This window comes from Ptychodera flava, chromosome 17 (assembly GCF_041260155.1).
Source record: "Ptychodera flava strain L36383 chromosome 17, AS_Pfla_20210202, whole genome shotgun sequence".
NCBI classification, from domain to species: domain Eukaryota; kingdom Metazoa; phylum Hemichordata; class Enteropneusta; family Ptychoderidae; genus Ptychodera; species Ptychodera flava.
Window position 1 is genome coordinate 4,183,268 of NC_091944.1, and position 19,888 is coordinate 4,203,155.

The following is a 19,888-nucleotide window of genomic DNA, read 5'->3' on the forward strand; positions in this document are numbered from 1 at the left end:
TCATTGTAGCGTCCCTTTCTTCCGGTTTTCGGTCTTTGCAGCTGTTCCAGTGGTACAAGTGATCCGGCGAAGACACGAGAAAAATCATGGGAATTCGACGAAAGATCGGTAGCAGCAAGAATCCGCCGATACTCAGCCATGAGTTCGTCATTCAGAACCACGCAGATATCGTCTCGTGCGTGGCAATGGTTTTTGTGCTCGGTTTGATGTTCCAGGTAAGGACCCGGTGATTTCATCGCTGAGCGTAAATTGTCAACGTGTACAATTTCTCTCCCATACCATATGGAGTGAAATGGCCAAGTTACACAGGAGTCGGGGTTCAGAGATAAAAACATACCCGTCATATTTCTCTTATTTTGCCTGTAGATACAAAGTGAATAGATAACAACGATGTGTTAATACATCTAAAGGATGCAATATTACATTTCAACTGAAATTAGACTCCCCATTCTATTTGACCGTACGCTTACACTTCCTTATATTTGTGGACGGGCCGTGATTAAATAAATACAGATTTTGCTCCTCTTTGACATTCGCTCAGTATCCGAGCCACCTATTTTGCTATCATTTTGTCCCCTTTCACTGAACATGTTCCGATGTAGCGGCTACCATGCATTGTCATGTCATGTGTCCCAGTCTTGTCACAGAAATATTGAAATGTTTCCGAAGTGTGTAAGTTCGTCTTGGACACATCATCAACCGGCAACTTTCACCTCCTTGTCATGCGTGTTTCTCGCTAAGGAACTTTTTACTACACAGTCATGCATGTGTCTTTCCATTTGATAAGTCACTATCAAATAAAATGTTCATTTTAGTTACTCGTTTGATTCATGAAAAATTCAAAATTAACTCAATATCATATCCATATGTATAACAATAATGTTCAAACACATTCATCGAAAGTTGCTCTCACAAAACTTTGAAATATTTTTTCTAAAAAACTGTTCAGAAGAATAAAAAAAATATGCAAGGTATAATTGTAATATTTTCACCTTTTTTGACTTGGAATCAAACTTTGCTGTCGTAAATCAATAGGGCTAGATCATCATATGAACCGTCTTCAAAATGTGTACAGTATCCATTTTGTGGACATGGCATATGTGTATTGAATTTTGATGATCTAATAGAAGAGACGAGTAATTGAAATATTTTTGTGATTTTGATATAACATATGTATCAGGCTTTTATAGTATCTGGTAAAAACTCCATTTGTTCACAAGAACAATAGTTTTCACAATGTGCCTCAAATTGTGTCTTTTGAATACACCCTTTTCCTGCAAGTTCATATTTCACCATCAGGTCAAGTTCGATAAAACTAGCGAAGCGCAATATGTCCCGTTTGGTTCATTTTTACAAAAAATTCTACATTTGAAGGCCTCTGAAATCATAGGTACTGTAAACATGATTTTTATGGACCAAAGCCATTAGAAAAGTTAAATAGGTGGAAATATGTATGGTTCTGGCTCAATACTGATTTTCACTGAGTTGGCTGATGGGGAATTGATACTGTCTCAGTGTCTGGCAGGGAAAGGGTTAAACATGATGGGTTTATTTGTGGCAGGTATTCATAACTAATTCCTTTTTTCTTTGCTTTCTTTCTCTTTCAAGTGGTCATCACCATATGCGTCTATGTTTGTTGCTATGCAACATAATGTTACCCATGTCTTCAATGGTGAGTAGAGGGGGTGCTCCATAATTCATATCAATTTTGCTCCAAGCAAGTGAGAATCCATGAATGCTCTTTTCTCACAAATGTACAAATTCCTCAGGCATATATGTACCTCATTGTGTTATATTGTTCTCACCAGAATTATGGTGATGAATATTAGTTCACCATTTCAAAATCGAAGTTTTTTAATTATTTTTCTCAGACATGACATATGGGTTACTATGCAATGTTGACCTTTTTTAAACTATCAAACTTCAAAAAATTGTCAGCAATTCTAATAAACGATAGCAAAAATAGGTAATTTATTCTGACCTTTAACCACAGACAGTGGAGCAACAGACCCTAGGTTGTCTATGCTTTAACTTTTGTTGTACATGTACTGATTTTTTCATAAAATTCTTTGTGCGTCTTCTTTTGATGTCAACAGTTGATATGTGAAATGATGAAATGATGGGTGCATTTCTCAAAATCAATGGAGGGGTTTGTAGTTCTAGGGCATGACACTCAGAATCCAACATTTTACAAATGTTTTATACAACGAACAAACAGTGTGTTATGGTTCTCATTGACTGCTACCGTTATTCTGGGGAGTCCACAGGAAGTAATGAACGCATCACTTCATTACCACACTGTACACTCACTGGGTTCAGAACATGTCCATACTCCCTAGCTCGGATTACAAGACTGCATCAATGATTGTGACAAATTTACAATCTCTGGATTGTAAAATTCCATTTGCTATCAAATTTCAAATCATCTCTTATCAAATTTGTGAGATTTGCATATAATTGCTGAGTCAAATATTAACCACTCATATCATAATAGCATGATTTAAAGTTTTTGAAAAAATACAATGTCACTTCAAAGTGATCATATTTTACAAATTAGCATTTTCCTTTGTGGATTAAAATATATTTTCAATATTTTAAAAAAGTGCGAATTTAATAATTTTGTGGGTTTTGTTGTCATGTCATCAAGTGGAAGAAATTGAGACTTGAGGAAGTGTGATCAATGGTATGATAAATCAGGATCTGTGGTTCAATAGTCATTTGGTATTGTCAAAGTGGTGATGAGTTTAAATAATATGATATTCAGCATTGAATTCAAACATATGCCATTTGTCATCTAGGTATAAATTACAAGAAGCAAAACATTGTATGTGTTGAAGTTTAGTCCTAATTCAGAACAAGGACTTGCTTTTCTTGCCGTATCTCCAACTTGTCATATAGAATGAAATCCATTGAATGTACACTTAATTTAGTATGCCCTGACACACTGGACTTTTAGCATGTGACAGAAGTCATCTTAATTGCTTCATTTTGCATAATTACAATGAGATTGTGCTAATACTGGGTTTTACTATCCTATGGACTGTGTTTATATTTCAGTCAGTCTGATGAGAGGTGGTGTTTTGAATTGTACTCTCTTATCAGACAGAAATTTCACTGCTGATTGTACATTATCTGACATACAAATAACTACATGTACTACTGGTTCTCATAAATTCTTGCAACATTTTCTGAGATGGTGAAATAACTTTCTAAATACTGCTGACTCAGCAATTAAAAAGCTGTCTTGTTATACACATGTATGTCAAACATTTCGAAATTCCAGCAACAGTATTTTTATGTTCAGATTTTTTTCATTTGCAGATACTGAAATACCAGACGTTACAAATTATACCTGTGGCAAATATGACATTTTCACTATCTTCTTCTACTTACTGGTGTGTGTCATCATCCATGCAGTGGTTCAGGAATACATCTTGGATGTAAGTATGAAAATATACTGTGGTTCATAAAGCGATTTCTGCACTATTTTCTGGGCATTCCATTTTGGAATTCAGTATGACCTGAGTGACACAAATATCAAGGTTTGGTGTCGTATTACAGAATTCTGGTTGCTTGATAATTTCTTCAGAGATGTATGGGATTCTGTTCCAAACATAAGTATTTCATTTCAGTAATTGTTTTGACGGCTCACATTAGACATACATGAATGAATGTTATTTCCGAGATATCAATTAGTAAATACCACGTTAAGTTCATGCTTGAGTAAACACAATCATTTGTAATTTATTTTGATGTAGACAGTTTCATCAGAGTTAGCCAAAGAAATTCGCCAATCTCATCGGAGAGGTTTCATTACTTGGATTTTTGATTGGAAAGTGCACATATTTGTCACATGATCATCTGACATGATTTGCCTAAGTGCGCCACAGACGTTTTGAACAGCAAGTGACACTTCTATGCATAGCCATAATTCTGTGTTATATTGTTGATATTTTCTCAGCGTTTTCTGTTAATTCAGGTGAACTAGCTCCTTAAGTCTCATTGTAACATTGCCGTAATCTTTGAATTCTGACTATTTATAGACTTTGCATGGCATAATACTAAAACCTACTTGTAATGCTTTCCCTACATAAACACTATGTTGTATTCTCACTCAACTTTTGAACAGACATTCAATATGTAAATTTATGTAAATTACCCAAATTCTAGCCAAGATAGGTTTTGCCCTTCGGCAATTTGGTTAGCAATTTAAGGTATGGGCAAGCCCTCTGTTTTTCTAGCAAATTTTTCATATTATGTAATGACCATATGAAATATTATACATTCAAATAACGAGGGACTATGTAAATTATAGAAATAATGGGCGACGCACTGACCATTAACGTTTATTTATGGGCAAGGGCAAGAGGAAAGCCAAAAATTAACGGGCGAGGCTTGCCAAGCCCGTTAATTTGGCTTTCCTCGAGCCCGCGCCCATAAATAAACGTTTATGGTCAACGCGGAGTCCGTTATTTCCATTATATTATCAACAAACCGGAGAAAACCGTCAAAATTTGCGAAAATTTTCGGAGCGAACGACATTTGGGCCAAGAACTGAGCAATACGCGACGCACTGTCACACGCGCTGTAAAATATTGGCAAATCCGGAGATATTTTCAGAAAAAAGTATCTCCATGCTCCATTTTATTTTGTGATTGATTATGATTTACATTTGAGCTGTAAAGTTACGATACTTTGAGTTGTTAATCTTATTATTCATATTCACGGGCATGTAAACAGACCATTACTGTGTATTTGTGGTCCGTCACATGGTTCAGCTCGACCAATCAAAATGCGACAGGCAGGGCATGGTAATATAATATGCATTGTTATGTACAGAGGCTACCCATCTGTTTTTTCAGCTATGAGAACACTGTATACTTATTTTTAAAGTTCAATATTTCAATATTTTTAATAGCTGACGCTCTCGTCTCAACTATTCTTTTCATAAATACTCTGTTACAGAAACTGAACCGACGAATGCACCTGTCTAAAGTAAAACATTCAAAATTCAATGAATCTGGACAATTGTTGTTTTTCTATCTGGTGTCTGCTGGATGGGGAGCTGACATTGCAATCAGGGTGAGTATCTCACTGACACCCAAAGTGTCTTGACATATGACTACTGCTGGATGGGGGGTTGGGGGCTGACATTGCTATCAGGGTGAGTAACTCACTGACACCCAAAGTGTCTTGGTATATGATTACTGCTGGATGGGTTGGGGGGGCTGACATTGCAATCAGGGTGAGTAACTCACTGACACCCAAAGTGTCTTGACATATGACTACTGCTGGATTAGGGTGGGGGCTGACATTGCAATCAGGGTGGGTAACTCACTGAGATCCTAAGTGTCTTGATGTATGACGACTGCTGGATGGGGTGGGGGCTGACATTGCTATCAGGATGAGTAACTGACTGACACCCAAAGTGTCTTGATATATGACTACTGCTGGATGGGGGCCCGGGGGTTGGGGGCTGATATTACTATCAGGGTGAGTATCTCACTGACATCGACACCCAAAGTGTCTTGACATATGACTCTACTGTGATCAGTAATGATATGTAAATATACCAACATTTGAAAAATAAATGCTTGATTTCTGTTCAGACATTGCTCTAAAAATATACAGATTATCATCTTTTATTATCAAGAAATAAATATGTCACTGCAAATTTTTGGATTACAGAAATTAAATAACAAAAACTTTAATTCAAGTTTCAATTTTTTATGCTCAATCAGAAAAATCAAAATTTTGATTTTCACAAAGTTATACAGTACAGCTTTTCTTAGCAGTTCTTGAGATGGGATCATGCAAACTTTAAACAAGAAATAAAGTGAACGTTTTTAAGAATTCAAAATCTGTCTCCAAGGCACATTGTATTTGAAAGGTAAAGAGAAGATTGATCATAAATGAGGATTTTGACCCAAAAATTACCATATGAAAATAGACTGCTGGAATTCCTTACTTTTTATCCTTCAGTGTGTGTCACTGTTATCATGTGAAGTACTCAAATATTCCTTTGCAGATATTCATGAAATGTGCAAAATTCTAGTAAAACTCATCTGATTTTCCTCTTTTTTTCAGGAGAGATATCTGTTGAATCTATCATCCTTGTGGGATGGATATCCTCACACTGAAATGTCGTTTCTTCTCAAATTTTATTTTTCAATTCAGGTAATGTAGTTTCCCAGTTCTTCATGTTTTTCTGCATGTTGTAATTATCATATGTGTATTAATTGTGGCGAGGTCTCTGACCTCTTGAGGGCAGTATTCTGTTCCAATTTGTCAAATGAGCATTCCAATTCTGTAGTCACAAACAAATCTTACTATTTGCAGAATCTGATGTATATCATTCCACAAAAGTTGCTAAAATTGTCAATGCAAGTGTTGTCTGTCAATTGATTTGGTTTAATCTGCCCCTTCTAATTCTCTGCAAACAGGTCCACAATCATCATTGATTACAGTGAGTGTATATCAGATCATAGCAGAGAAGGATTAAGCAGATTAAATAGTATGAACACTTTCCTTCCTAAATGTTTAAGTCTCTTTTTTGCCATCATCTCACCATGAATGAGAAACAAAATCAGACAAATTCTACATCTTGAAATGAAACCAAACATTTCATAACGAACCTGTAAAAAGATGAAGTAAGAATTGTATTTCTATAATTTTTGAAACAGATGTGAGATTTATATGATTATACAAATGGTTTATTCATTTTTATCCAATAGATTGCGTACTGGATACATATTTTTCCAGAGTTATATTTTCAGAAAATTAAAAAGGTGAGTCAAAGTGAAAAGAGACATAGAGGACATCTTATAGAAATCTTTGGCAGACTGCATCTGAATGGTTGCAAGAAAGTCTGTTTATTTTGGTCACTTACTCTTTAACCATTTGAACACCATATGAATTTCATGTAAAGCACTTGTTTGACAGGAAGTTGTAGAAGTTGCCACAATTTGTGTGAATTACCGTAAACAATGATTCCCATGCCAGAAATATCATTTGCATTGTATTCCTAATCAATAGCCTTCTTTTCACAACATTAGTGGTTACTGGTATAATACCACATCCCCCTGGTCTATCACAGTGTTTTCCATAGCTCCAATAACAATAGGCAGTCAATTTACATAACAAGGCACAATCTGCATGTTTTCCTTGTTGTGAAAAATATTTTGATTGATTATTAACAATGAATAAAATGCTTAAATAATTGTAGGTTTACCCATCCCTAAAATGCCCCTGTGGAGAACCCTGTATCTTTCATAACTGCTACATGTATTTGGCGACATTCTTTTTTTTTGAGAGGGTATGTCGGATGTTTGAAATAAAAACCATTGAAATTTAGAAACAGTTTGATGCTCCAATCAACTTCCTATTGCCATTTTTGTACTGTCATTGAAATCTGATCTTCTGTTTTAACAGGAGGACATGGGTCCTAGGATTCGATATGCGACTCTGTATCTTGTGTTTATTACAGGAGCATACGCAATGAAGTAAGTGGATTATACAATGCCTTAGAAACTGCAAAGTGTCACAATAATCTCAGCTTTAAAATGTGGATGTCTGAAGTTTCAACTGTCAGTGATAACTTTGCTAAATTTTGAAATTTATTTTCCAACCAGTTTCAACTTTCAAGTTTGATTGTAGCGACCAAGTCTCAACAAAGCATTAAAAATGATGAAAGGCTTCAACATGAAAAGATGTGACGATGCCCAGCTGGACCTGATATCTGCTAACTTTACTGAACAGCGCCACCACAAGGTGGAAAGTGAAATTTTTAGAGGGTGTTGCCCATTCTTTATCAGCCAAAGTGAACACAGTTAGAAGTCAACACTGGTTTGACAGGGAAACAATGAATAAGCTTCATATCTGAGTCATCTCATTGACTATTACTGATAATTTTTTACCCTTTAAGTTGTGGGCATCAGTTTATCCAGTCAAGTGAAGGTGAATCAATTTACGTCAAAAGATAAATTGAGACGCAACACAAACATGTACATTGACAATATAAGTGTGCATGTTTCTTCCCAACAATTAACATGATGGAGCTCAGCATGGTACCTACCTCATGTTATCAAGGATATTGACATCATTTGTATACTGCTCTAAGGTATATCTTGTAGATGAAAAAAATTAGTAAATAATAAGGTGACATAATTTTTTTTTTCATTCCAGTCTGACCCGTCTAGCATTAGTATGTCTCATTATACACTACTTAGTGGAAGCATTGTTTCACTTTGCAAGACTGATGTATTTTAGTGATAAAAATGACATCGCCAAGCCTGGGTAAGTTCTGTAAGCTAGATGAAGTCAAAAAGACGCATTTTAACGACTTCTTTAGGGGACCCCATACTTTTATGTCAGTATTTCAATATTGAATTTAACTGGGTTCCACATGGTGTGATGATTACTGCAACAGATCAAAAGCCTATAGAAAGTCATGTTGCAGAAGATTTCCAGTAGAAACTTCCCTTTTACAAGAGGTGTGTGGCCTTGCTTCAAAACAAAGATCCTTCAAGAAATCATATACCAGTGTGTTTTAAATATATTGAAACTTAGCATATGATTTTGGAATACATAGCAATATTTGCCAGAAATGTTTGTAAAAAATTTGTATCAAAGAATGGCTTCTGCATAAGTTGATTCACCAATACTGGAGAGGTGCATGTTATTGGAACGGTGTCATGAAGACTGAGGGCACTCACAGATTGACCTAATTCTCAGATGTCAAAAGTTGACAATTGACCTGGTTGTGAAGGGTCAGAAATCAATTAAACTGACCTAGTTTCTCTATATCAAAAAGCGTCGTCGGTAGAACCATTTGTAATAGGTTTAATGTCAATAAACTTATTGCCAAAAAGTGACATATTCGGATAATGGAGGTAAAATTACACATCACATGCCCTAAGTATGATGATAACATCAAAAACTGATTTTTTCGATGTGTCTATGGAAAAACAATATTCCATCAATTCATTGATCACCTTCTGTCAAAGATTTAAGACCACACTGTTCAAGGTTACCTGTACTGGTCACGTTTAGTTTTTGTTAATCTGAATTCTGATACAGAAATATATACAGTTTTGTTTGACCCACAATTTGGCACTTTTCTGTTCCTATTCGATGTAACCAAAGATGAAAATTTTCTCAGATTTGAAGAAAGTAAATCTGACAAATAAAGACAGTCCCTTTAATAGTGTAAATGTTTTGTTTTAGTATCTGTTCTTAGAAACAAAATGAAATTGCATATTTAGAATGGAGTAACATTTATTGCTGTGTTAAAAAAACCTGTCATGCAAATGTTGTGTACATAAAATTACATTGTTTTAATCATATTTCTAATTTTTCCTTTTATTATTTTCATGGTAGATTCTTTGCCTGGGCCGTGATGTTTGTCATTGCACGGTTTACTACCGTCACTCTAGCTGTCCTAATGTTCTGGTTTAGACTTAGCAAAGCTGAGAATCAAGAATTTGATAGAGCTAGCGGTAATTTCAACACCCCACTTATACGGTGAGTGATAAAGCTCTAAACTACCATCCATACTGTGTGTTGTGCCATGGTTTCAGAAAATAGGATGTTTGATGCATCATGGGTAAAAGTAGACAATTTTTCATTTCTTGAGACTTCATAGACAGTAAAACATCTTCGGCTTTGACGACAATGAAGTGTAATTTCAGCACAAAGGCCGTGCATCATTTCTAATGCCTGCACTTTTACAACCATGTAAATTATGGCAGTTTCAGATAAGAGCCTGCAGTTACACACTGTGGTCAGGTCAGGTCACTGATAGAAACCATGTAACAAATATGTGTTGACCTAAAAGAGCTCTAACCCTTTTACCACAACGGTTTTGTCCCTTCCAGTTGTTTTCTATGATAAAGCTGGACCTCTCTACAGGGAAATGAGGTTTTAGGTTTACCGGTACTTTCTAATCTGTTCACCCCCGATTACTCGTAAAGAAGTCAACACTTATCACTGATAACAATGGTTTTGGGCCAATCCATAGTGATAACAGGGGTAATCATGAGGTCTGATCATAAGTTGACAAAAAAGAGAGACAAACACTTTCAGGATTCATTAAAATTCACAAAAGTAGTACAGCCCCAGTGCTGCTAACTTTTGATGATAGTTTCACCATTTTTATTTGAATGTGAAGCATAATTCCTTTTCTTTTCCCCAAGGACTGTTGATATACACAGTATCCAGCTTGTCAACTCAGCCCTATGGTTGTAAACTGCATTGTTATTGTTGAAAACTGACTGCTGGTCCAGACTAGAATTCAAATGTAAACAATAACAATGCATTTTATACATATAGACGCTAAGTTGACAAGCTAAATAGTGGATGTTGCAACATTGTTTGGGGAGTTGAATAAGAAGTTGCAATTTATTTATAAAATAAAAATAATGAAAACAAGACAGTATCGCTGAAGGCAATGAGTACTTGGGCCGTGATAGAGTAATTTTGAGGACAATATATACTACTATTCAAATATGGTCTTGAATTTCCTCCTGTCAATGAGGCATTTGATTAACTGGTTATTAAACGAAGCAATGGCATGACAACGGCAAAATATGTCTAGCAACTTTTGTGGAGTTTGAGGCAGGGGTTCTTTATTTATAGCGGGAATTGCTTAAACTCCTTAAATGTTCAAATTACAGCAAATTTCTTTGTTCTCGATGGTAGATGTCTAATATTTAGATGGGCATATTTAGATTTCTACCCTATAGTTATCCCTTTATACCAAAAATCGGACATCCAGCTCTATTGGCTTGCTCACAATTAGATATGCCCATAATTAATGAGGTACAATATGTGGTGTCATAAGGTGTCCCATCATACCATTTATGAAGGGTGTAGCACTTGTGGTTACTGAGTTGTGGACAGATATATATATTTGAGGTCAAAGGTCATCGAGGTCACGTGACATTTTGTCAAAATAATTGTATTGCTAAGTTATTCCTATATACCAAAAATCAGACCTCTAGCTCTATTGGCGCGCTCAAAATTATATATGCGCATAATTAATGAGGTACAATATGTGGTGTCATAAGGTGTCTTATCATACCAAATATGAAGGATGTAGCACTTGTGGTTACTGAGTTGTGGACAAATATATATATTGAGGTCAAAGGTCATTGAGGTCACGTCACATTTTGTCATAATAATTGTATTGCTAAGTTATTCCTATATACCAAAAATCAGACCTCTAGCTCTATTGGCTCGCTCAAAATAAGATATGCACATAATTAATGATGTACAATATATGGTGTCTATAAGGTGTCCTTTCATACCAAATATGAAGGGTGTAGCACTTGTGGTTACTGAGTTGTGGACAAATATGTATATTTGAGGTCAAAGGTCATTGAGGTCACGTGAAGTTTTGTCAAACAAATTATATTGTTAACTTATCCCTATATACCAGAAATCAGACCTCTTGCTCTATTGGCTCGCTCATAATTAGATATGCACATAATTAATGGGGTACAATATGTGGCATCATAAGGTGTCCCATCATACCAAATATGAAAGGTTTAGCACTTGTGGTTACTGAGTTATGGACAATAAGTATATTTGAGGTCAAAGGTCACCAAGGTCACATGATATTTTGTCAAAATGTCTGAGATATCTGCGTGAACCGATGGACTCACTGATGGACTCACGGACGGATATGAGCCAATCTATAAGCCCCCTGGACTTTATCCGTGGGGACAAAAAACTGTGTCACTGCATCCTTTAGGCAATATGAATACGATGAGAAACTAAATTTTTATTTTTCTTGGCATCATACATGCGAGTCTATGGAGAACTGCCTTATACATGGGAGTCTATGGAGGTGTAAACTAAAAAGTCCTCTAACACGGCCAAATTTGATAGCATTGTGAAACAAATCGACGTGCATCTGTATGGGGTTGGGTACTAGGCGTGAACGGACGGACGGACGCACGGACATGACCAAACCTATAAGTCCCCTCGGACTTCGTCCGTGGTGATTAAAAACAACGCAACAGTTATTACAGCTACACCGGCGGTAGGTTCATATCCAGAGCCCCGTACAGTCTGCCGCCGTCGCTTGAAAACAATCTCATGCACCCGGCCATATGGGCAGCTGCCGGATGCATGACTTCCCGGAGAAGGCGAGCTGTCACGTTCAAGCTCAGGATTATTTGTCGATCAAATTTCAGTATATTTACCTTACCTAGATGAAATTTTGTCTATAGGCTGAAATTTCGCCGAAGTTTGACAAAATTACATCGATTTTTCAGGTTCATATGCGACATTTTTGAGTTTTGAGTGCAGACAGAAATAAGTTTTGAGGCAACATGGCTGCGACCCCATGTTGACCCACAGTGCGAGTAGAGTGATACGTACCGGCCGCCGCGTACTATGCATATAATAATTGGAAGTTGGGAAACGGAATGGCCGTTTTACGCACCCCTCGCCGAGTTTGGAGGCCGATTTCCCTCACAATAATCCTCAACTATATACTAACCAGCATCGATGGCCTCCAATACATCTTAGAATTCATACCTACAAGCCTCTTTGCGTCAAAAACGACCTTCTGTCCGTTTTTGGGTGCGATTTCCGTGTTTTTTGACGTGATCGAACACTTTCATTCTACAGCTGTGGGCGGGGTCAGACCAGCCGCGCTGTGATTGGCTAATTTTTTCCGATCGACCCCATGATGATCTCTTGTTTAGATCGCTCACGGCCCGGTGGTTTCAATCGGGTTCGAACTCACAACGTATGGTATCTTGTCACCTAGCGGAGACATTAAAATTAGGCTATAGAAAGGGATTGCTGATAGGCATATTCGAGAAGACTGTTACACCGTTACTCAAAAGCTACAACCACTGCGGGGCGAAACTATGCCGGAGTGTCTCATATTCTGCGAAGCATATTTTTACCTCAGAGCACTTTTTGGCCGGTTGCTAGTGACGACAGCGAACACATTGTATCAATTTATTTTCGATAGAATATCGATCGAAATCTGCTGGCGTATCCCGCTCATGCGTTCAGGTCACGTCATGAATATATCCACAATAACCCGTATATATTGACTTACATACCATAGTACCAACGTATCCGTTGGTTTCTTGAACTTAAATTGAATCGTCGACACTCTTTACAGTTTTTGTGATGTGTTTATGTTTCAGCACATTTTGGCGCACATTGGCCAAGTTTTGCGCCATTTTTGGCTGGGAAGGTCATGCCATTGAGCAACACAACTTAGTATCAATTTCCAATAAACAATATCGATCGATAACGTTCACCGCTCGATGACAGTGGACACTTTGCGCCCGTTCGCCTCCGTTCTGTTTTATTTTTTCAAATTTACTGGAATTTTTATCGTTGATATTCGCCCAAATTTGGTCTATATTACAACAAAATGACAGATATTTGGGCTGTACAACTTATGAGACGCATACTGGTTAAAATGCGTCAATTTAAGACCCTTGTTCTGCATATGTACACGCCGTAAGATCGCCAAATTATGGACGGCAACAGTCCGTATATTTCAGTGATCGGAATAAAAAAATGCAAATGAAACATTTTCATGGAGAAATTCATCATTATTCATTCAATTTCATCATTATTCGTTCAAAATTGAGGAATTTGCACCGGCGAGAAGTGTGCAGTCTGTTCGGTGTATTATACGTCATTGTTTTCTATGGGAAATCAAGCCTATTTGCCGCGTTGTAAAATGAAAAATATATCTGAAAAAAAACCCAAAAAACATTAATCTAATTTTTTCATTTCGCTTTAATTCTTAAAGTGTTTGAGATAACACAGCTGATGAAACTTTCGTTTTATTTTTTGAGTTTCCCTCTTATTTTTATGAAATGACAAGTTAACGATCGTTTGGCTGTTGACTGTGTTTTTCACCTATTGTGTATATGAATAATTAATTATCGCATAGCTATTTTCAGATGCCAAAATGTCATAATTGAAAGGTCAACATATAAGGAAATTGAATCTGCAACGCTTTCATCAATATTAAACTGTGCAGGGAGAAAATTTGGCGAAATTTTAAACATAGAGTTGAAGGCGGATTTGACTCTCTGTGATGTGCCCGTTATGATGTGTGGTGAAGACACTGAATCATGTACGGTGCTCACTGCGAATGTACTGTGATGTCGAGTTCTGAGACGTGAAGGTACATTCACCAACTGTTTTTTACTTGAGACTTCCAACTGTGTGGTTAAGTTGCCGCTCATCTGTGGTGATGTATCAACTTCATTCGGTGTCTCTCGGCTGTCTGTTTTGTAAAAGCATTCTAGTGAGTCTGCAGTGTTTTGTTGGTGTTTTTTTTTCTACACAGGATGTGTGTGTTTCGCAGTGGGACAAGCGTTGTGACAGGGAGGACGGCGCGCTTGGAATTAAAATCCTGAAATCGGCTCTATATACAAGACAGTGAAACAAAAATTACACATTACTATACATTAAACGCAAACCACCAATCTATGGACGCGGACGATGTGTTCATGTGGAATTGCTTTCCCTTTACTATATTTATACAGGGTCATAGCACTATCGATTCGCCAGTGTCTCGCCATTTATTCCAAACAAAATAACTACAATGATCCTGTTATTCACCATATCGTAATATGAAACAACTTTGGTAGAGCAGATGTGAAGTAGCATTCATTTCCTATATGAGTTCGAACCCGATTGAAACCACCGGGCCGTATTTATGCCTCAAACGAGCGATCTAAACAAGAGAGGTCATCATGGGGTCGATCGGAAAAAAATTTGCCAATCACAGCGCGGCTGGTCTGACCCGCCCACAGCTGTAGAATGAAAGTGTTCGATCACGTCAAAAAACACGGAAATCGCACCCAAAAACGGACAGAATGTCGTTTTTGACGCAAAGAGGCTTGTAGGTATGAATTCTAAGATGTATTGGAGGCCATCGATGCTGGTTTAGTATATAGTTGAGGCTTATTGTGAGGGAAATCGGCCTCCAAACTCGGCGAGGGGTGCGTAAAACGGCCATTCCGTTTCCCAACTTCCATTATTATATGCATAGTACGCGGCGGCCAGTACGTATCACTCCACTCGCAACTGTGTGTTGACCCTTAGCCCTGCGTACGATGCTATGTGCTACAGCTAACACACAGCATCGTACGCAGGGCCAGCGAGAGAGTTGCCGACATCGACGGTTATTTACGAGAAGTGAATAAAAGACTGTCATTTTTGGAAGCGATCGAGTAGCTGAGGTAGGCTGGGATACGACTTGGGCCCAAGAACGCTGAATTTCGGCAGTAATTTGGCTTTTTACGTCAAGTCCCAAAATGGATTTGAAGTCACCGACCCATTGTACGGGTCTTTGCAGGGCTGTGGTGAGCGGGGCGGTTAGCTGTAGCGGAACACACAGCATCGTACGCAGGGCTAGTTGACCCCCAAGTGAAAATGTGTTCGCGATCAAATCTTCCTATATTTTTTCAGAATTTTCAACAAAATCATTGCTTCTTACATCTTTTGTAAAATATAAAATACTAAAATAAAACTGCGATGTGCCATGTCTCCAGATTTCTAAAATATCGTTCGTTGACCGTTCGACGCAAACTTGTGACGCAGTTGAAATTCAATACTGACCGCCAAATAATCTTAATGAGACGAGATCAGTCTAGACATCCTCCAAATTATCCAACCATTCGCATTGGAGTTCAGCTCGCTTAGAGTATCATAACATTTTTCGGCCTTCTTTTAGATCGACCCTAATATCTCCCATTTAGGAAATAAATACACAAGCTACCTCGACAAAACTTCGTGCACCATCCAAGACCAAACGCACTACAAATCTGTCTTGACGTCATCATCTCCTTACATGGTAATCAGCATACCGTATTTTTTAGCAAAGGGGACACAGAATACGTCGGAGTATTCAGTTTCAAAACGTATTACATTGTGTGATGTTGTCAAAAAAAAGTCATGTTACTGCAGTGGTATAAATTACAAAACACAAAAGTTCAAATCAGTTTATTTTGGACTGGCTTTACCCAACATTTCATATTGTTTCTTATGCCAGATTTGACCACGTGCTTACTGGCGACCCCTTTTCATGCAAATTTTGTGTCAAATGATGTGTTCCCCTGGAAAAAACAAACGTACGATTTGTAAATGAAGGAGGCGAAATTTGCCCTCAAGACTCGAAACCACCCCTTTATGGGGTGTACCTAGCTATTTTTAACGAGCTTCTCGAATCTGCAGCTCTATTTCGAAATGATGGTCTGGTTTTCTCAGCTCAAGGATAAGTGTTCTCCATCGCTGTGGGCATTACTATTCTCAACCGGGGGTACAGTTTCCAGTCGTAATGTTTTTCATTGTGTCCGGGATATAAAACCTTTCCTTTTCAAACTTTCTCTTTGATTAACACTAATCCACATCTTGTCAGTGATTAAACATGTTTCAAGTTTAAATGTTAAATTCTGGTCTCGAGCCCTCCTGTTCGACCAAACCGAAATTACCCCTCCCACTTTGGCTCGTCCAGTGGGTGTAGCAAGGGTCGTGCCATCGCCTAGTAAACGGAGGGTGCATTAATTGTTGCATTTCGATGCACATTTTGATTATATTCAGAAGATTTTGTGGCAAAAACTCAGATAGAGAAGCATTTATATTCACATCTCACTTATTCAAGACTGGCTGAGAGCAGCACTTCCATTCAGTTAACATCATTACGCCATTTATTATGCCAAGAAAGATGAAGCCAATACATTTTGCCCTCCTGGTCTCAGCCAGAAATGGTTATACCTTACAGTTTTTTCCCACGGAATGAAAACAAATGTACTTGGGCTGAGGCCCAAGTACAAAAACATCAAAAGTTAGCAGCACTGGGGCTTTAATTGTAGACAGATAAAACACTACAAAGGAATTCATAGTTTTTTTATGGAGAGACAGACAAAAATACTGTGATACTTCTCTGGCCTTACATCTGAAATTCTGCTTTCACTGGAAATTCCTACAGTGAGGTGATAGCTTTGTATCTGAATATACTGTAAAACACTTTGAATAAGCTGCATGCCTTTTCAGCTTTTTCAGATTTTCATTGCAATCAGCAAGATGTAAATTCAGCTAAAGAGGTATCCTGACTGATATAGGAAAGGTCAAACCTGGCAGTATATAAAAGTAGTCAATTGACAGACTTAGCTAAATTCCTATGTTTTACAGCGGAAAGAGAACCAATAACATAGATACCCTTCTATAACTAAAGCTACCCTTCCAGTGTATATATCAGTGTGTATTTGTAACACTGGAAGACATTGATGCTAAGACAATATGTTGTCCCATTTCTTCACGGCAGATTCAATGTACTGTCAGCCATATGTTTTGTACAAGCCTGGATGATGTGGAACTTCATCACTTTCCAACTGAGACGTCGCCGGGAGTACCTAGCGACCGTGGCTCCCAAAAAGAAGGCACCAGGAAAAGCCAAGGAGAAGAAACCAAAGAAGGAAGATAGTAAGTATTTAGTGAAAAGTCACTTTGACATGAAAAAATGTGTGCTGCATTTTGTTTCACATCAAATTTCAATTCTGATTAATGTTTAATTCTCAAATTTATTGACACATTGTGCATGCATAGTCCATCTGTTTGTACATACATGCATACAGATATACTGACAGAAAGAGACATGCATACTTACATGTGTATATACATAAGTACATACATAAGTACATACGTACATAGCTAGTATACATACATACATACATACATACATACATACATACATACATACAAATACACTCGTATGTACATACATGCATACATACAAACAGACAACTTACATACTGTATACATGCATATCCATCCATTAATCCATAACACACTTATATACAATATTCCTCCGATTCTAAGACCCCCTTTTCAGAACCAAAGATGACGAAAAAGATATGGGGGGTCTAATAAACGGATGTCACCGCAAAATCGAACGTCGAAGTTAATTTATGCTAATTTATGCGATGTTATGCAAATTTTTATGCCAATGATTTTTTGATTCACGCTACAGACAACTCATACTTTGTGATATCGACTCATGACCATGCTGTGTAGATACTGGCAGTCAAATCTGTACAAGTATAAATTAATGGAGATCCACAAGTCTTGAAATATAACGTATTTTTGCCATACCTTCTTTTACTAAACAATACGATAGCAATAAATCTTTGTATTTCGTGAATAGATAATCACCACGAAACTTTGTACAACAAGTACGTTCCTCAGCAGCAGCTAGCTCCCCATAGCATGGCCACAAAGGTCAGACAATGAGTGAAGGGAAAGTCCCTGAAGTTCGGCTGGCTGTGATTGGTCAATTTACGCAATAGGTCAAAGGTGTCAGTGCATGAGGTCAAGGTAAAATTCTGTTCAGTGGGATGGTGTCCGTCCGATGTTTTCTATGTACGATTTTCATTTACTGTACTCCTTAAAATAAACGATCAATTACACGTCGTGAGTTTTATTATTTTGCTCCTAGTTTCAAAAAGTCTATCCGTATCTCGAAACGAAATGTGATCTTACGAACAGGCAGGCTCGAACAGGTAAAGTGTTGAGGCATCGGCTGGCCGAGACGAAAGATTGCTGCGCCAATCTGCTTTATATTTGATGTGTTGAATTTTTGGCAATACACCCTGAAGTTTTTTTATTACTTGTATCGATGACCGAAATGTCTCCTGATGTGGAATTCAGTCATCTATGATCAACTGTTCGGAATATGGTACGATCATGCACGTTTTTGTTCTAACTGTAAGTGTATAGGGCCGTTTAAGCTTATGAAGTTGGGTATTTTTCCCTCGCAAGACTTCGCAATTCGAAAGCGTGCATAATCTTGAAAATCTGTTACACTATCGTTCTACTCATTGCTGGGACTAGTTCAGGAAAGGACACACACAAATGCCATTCAAACAATAAATACCTTCATTACATGAGAAAAACTACAAAATTGATGAAACATAAACGGAAGAAATTCAAAGAATTTTCAGTTCATGCGCGGAAGAAACTTTGGATATCGCGTTTCGTTTGTCAACACAATAATTGCCCTCTTCATCTAAGTCAAACCAGTCGAAGTCGATATCGTCGTCATTAAGTCTTTTGAAAGATTTTACGATGCCAATGATATTTCTATTTTCACTGGTTGCTTATACGGTAAAGTTGAACTTAAGAGAAAACTTGCAACTCTTCACAATGATCACAAAAGAAAACTTACGTGATAGAATTTTAATGGTAAATTTGAACGTAAGAGAAAACGTGCAGCTATTCACAATGATCACAAAAGATACCTTACCTGATAGAAAACTGTTGAAAAAAATCTTTATAAGCACACCATTTAAAGAGCAACTTTTTATGTGCCGTAGTCTTTTGCCTCAGTAGTATGAAAACAAAAGTGTAAAAGTTGAGCGAAGCAAGTTCAAAGCTCGTGTCATTCACACGTCCCAAATTTTCTATTGATAACGGCAACAAAAGGATTTCCCGACATCGTCACAAGATCCTATAAAAATGCGTCGATTTATCGTAGACTTTATTTTCCGAAAAGTCATAAGACAGTGCATGGTCGTCATGGGCAAGAAAAAAAGTAATTATTAAAAACATTCTCGCTGTCAGCATGCCTAACTACCGTCGCAATCAGCTAGAACTTGGTTTGCCGTATGAACTTCGCCGAGATGCAAACAACATACACGATCGAAATGCTGTAGCCGTTGTTCAAGATGGTTGCAAAGTTGAAAGTTTGAAGCGAGATGCAGCACTCATACCGGGCACGGTTACTTTCGAATATCATCGATCGTGACGTGTCAGTCAACAAAAATACTACTTGAAGGCAAAGAAGAAAGCATTCATCCATTCTCCAAGAGTTGGCATGGCAGAGAAATGTCACGTCGGT

At 37.5% G+C, this 19,888-nt stretch overlaps 1 protein-coding gene across 2 annotated transcripts in view; it reads left to right on the forward strand.

Annotated features, from left to right (window-relative positions):
* The window catches only part of LOC139115193 (translocating chain-associated membrane protein 1-like 1), a 25,318-nt gene continuing 5,430 nt past the window's right edge, over positions 1-19,888 (forward strand). The window contains exons 1-10 of one of the 2 annotated variants that reach the window (XM_070677134.1): positions 1-215; positions 1,609-1,672; positions 3,322-3,440; positions 4,966-5,082; positions 6,088-6,177; positions 6,735-6,788; positions 7,432-7,502; positions 8,185-8,295; positions 9,379-9,522; positions 17,318-17,475. In XM_070677134.1, coding sequence (XP_070533235.1) covers positions 87-215; positions 1,609-1,672; positions 3,322-3,440; positions 4,966-5,082; positions 6,088-6,177; positions 6,735-6,788; positions 7,432-7,502; positions 8,185-8,295; positions 9,379-9,522; positions 17,318-17,475 — 1,057 coding nt within the window. In that variant the 5' untranslated portion in view covers positions 1-86. The remainder of the gene's footprint in view (positions 216-1,608; positions 1,673-3,321; positions 3,441-4,965; positions 5,083-6,087; positions 6,178-6,734; positions 6,789-7,431; positions 7,503-8,184; positions 8,296-9,378; positions 9,523-17,317; positions 17,476-19,888) is intronic. The other variant, XM_070677133.1, reaches the window with a different exon arrangement.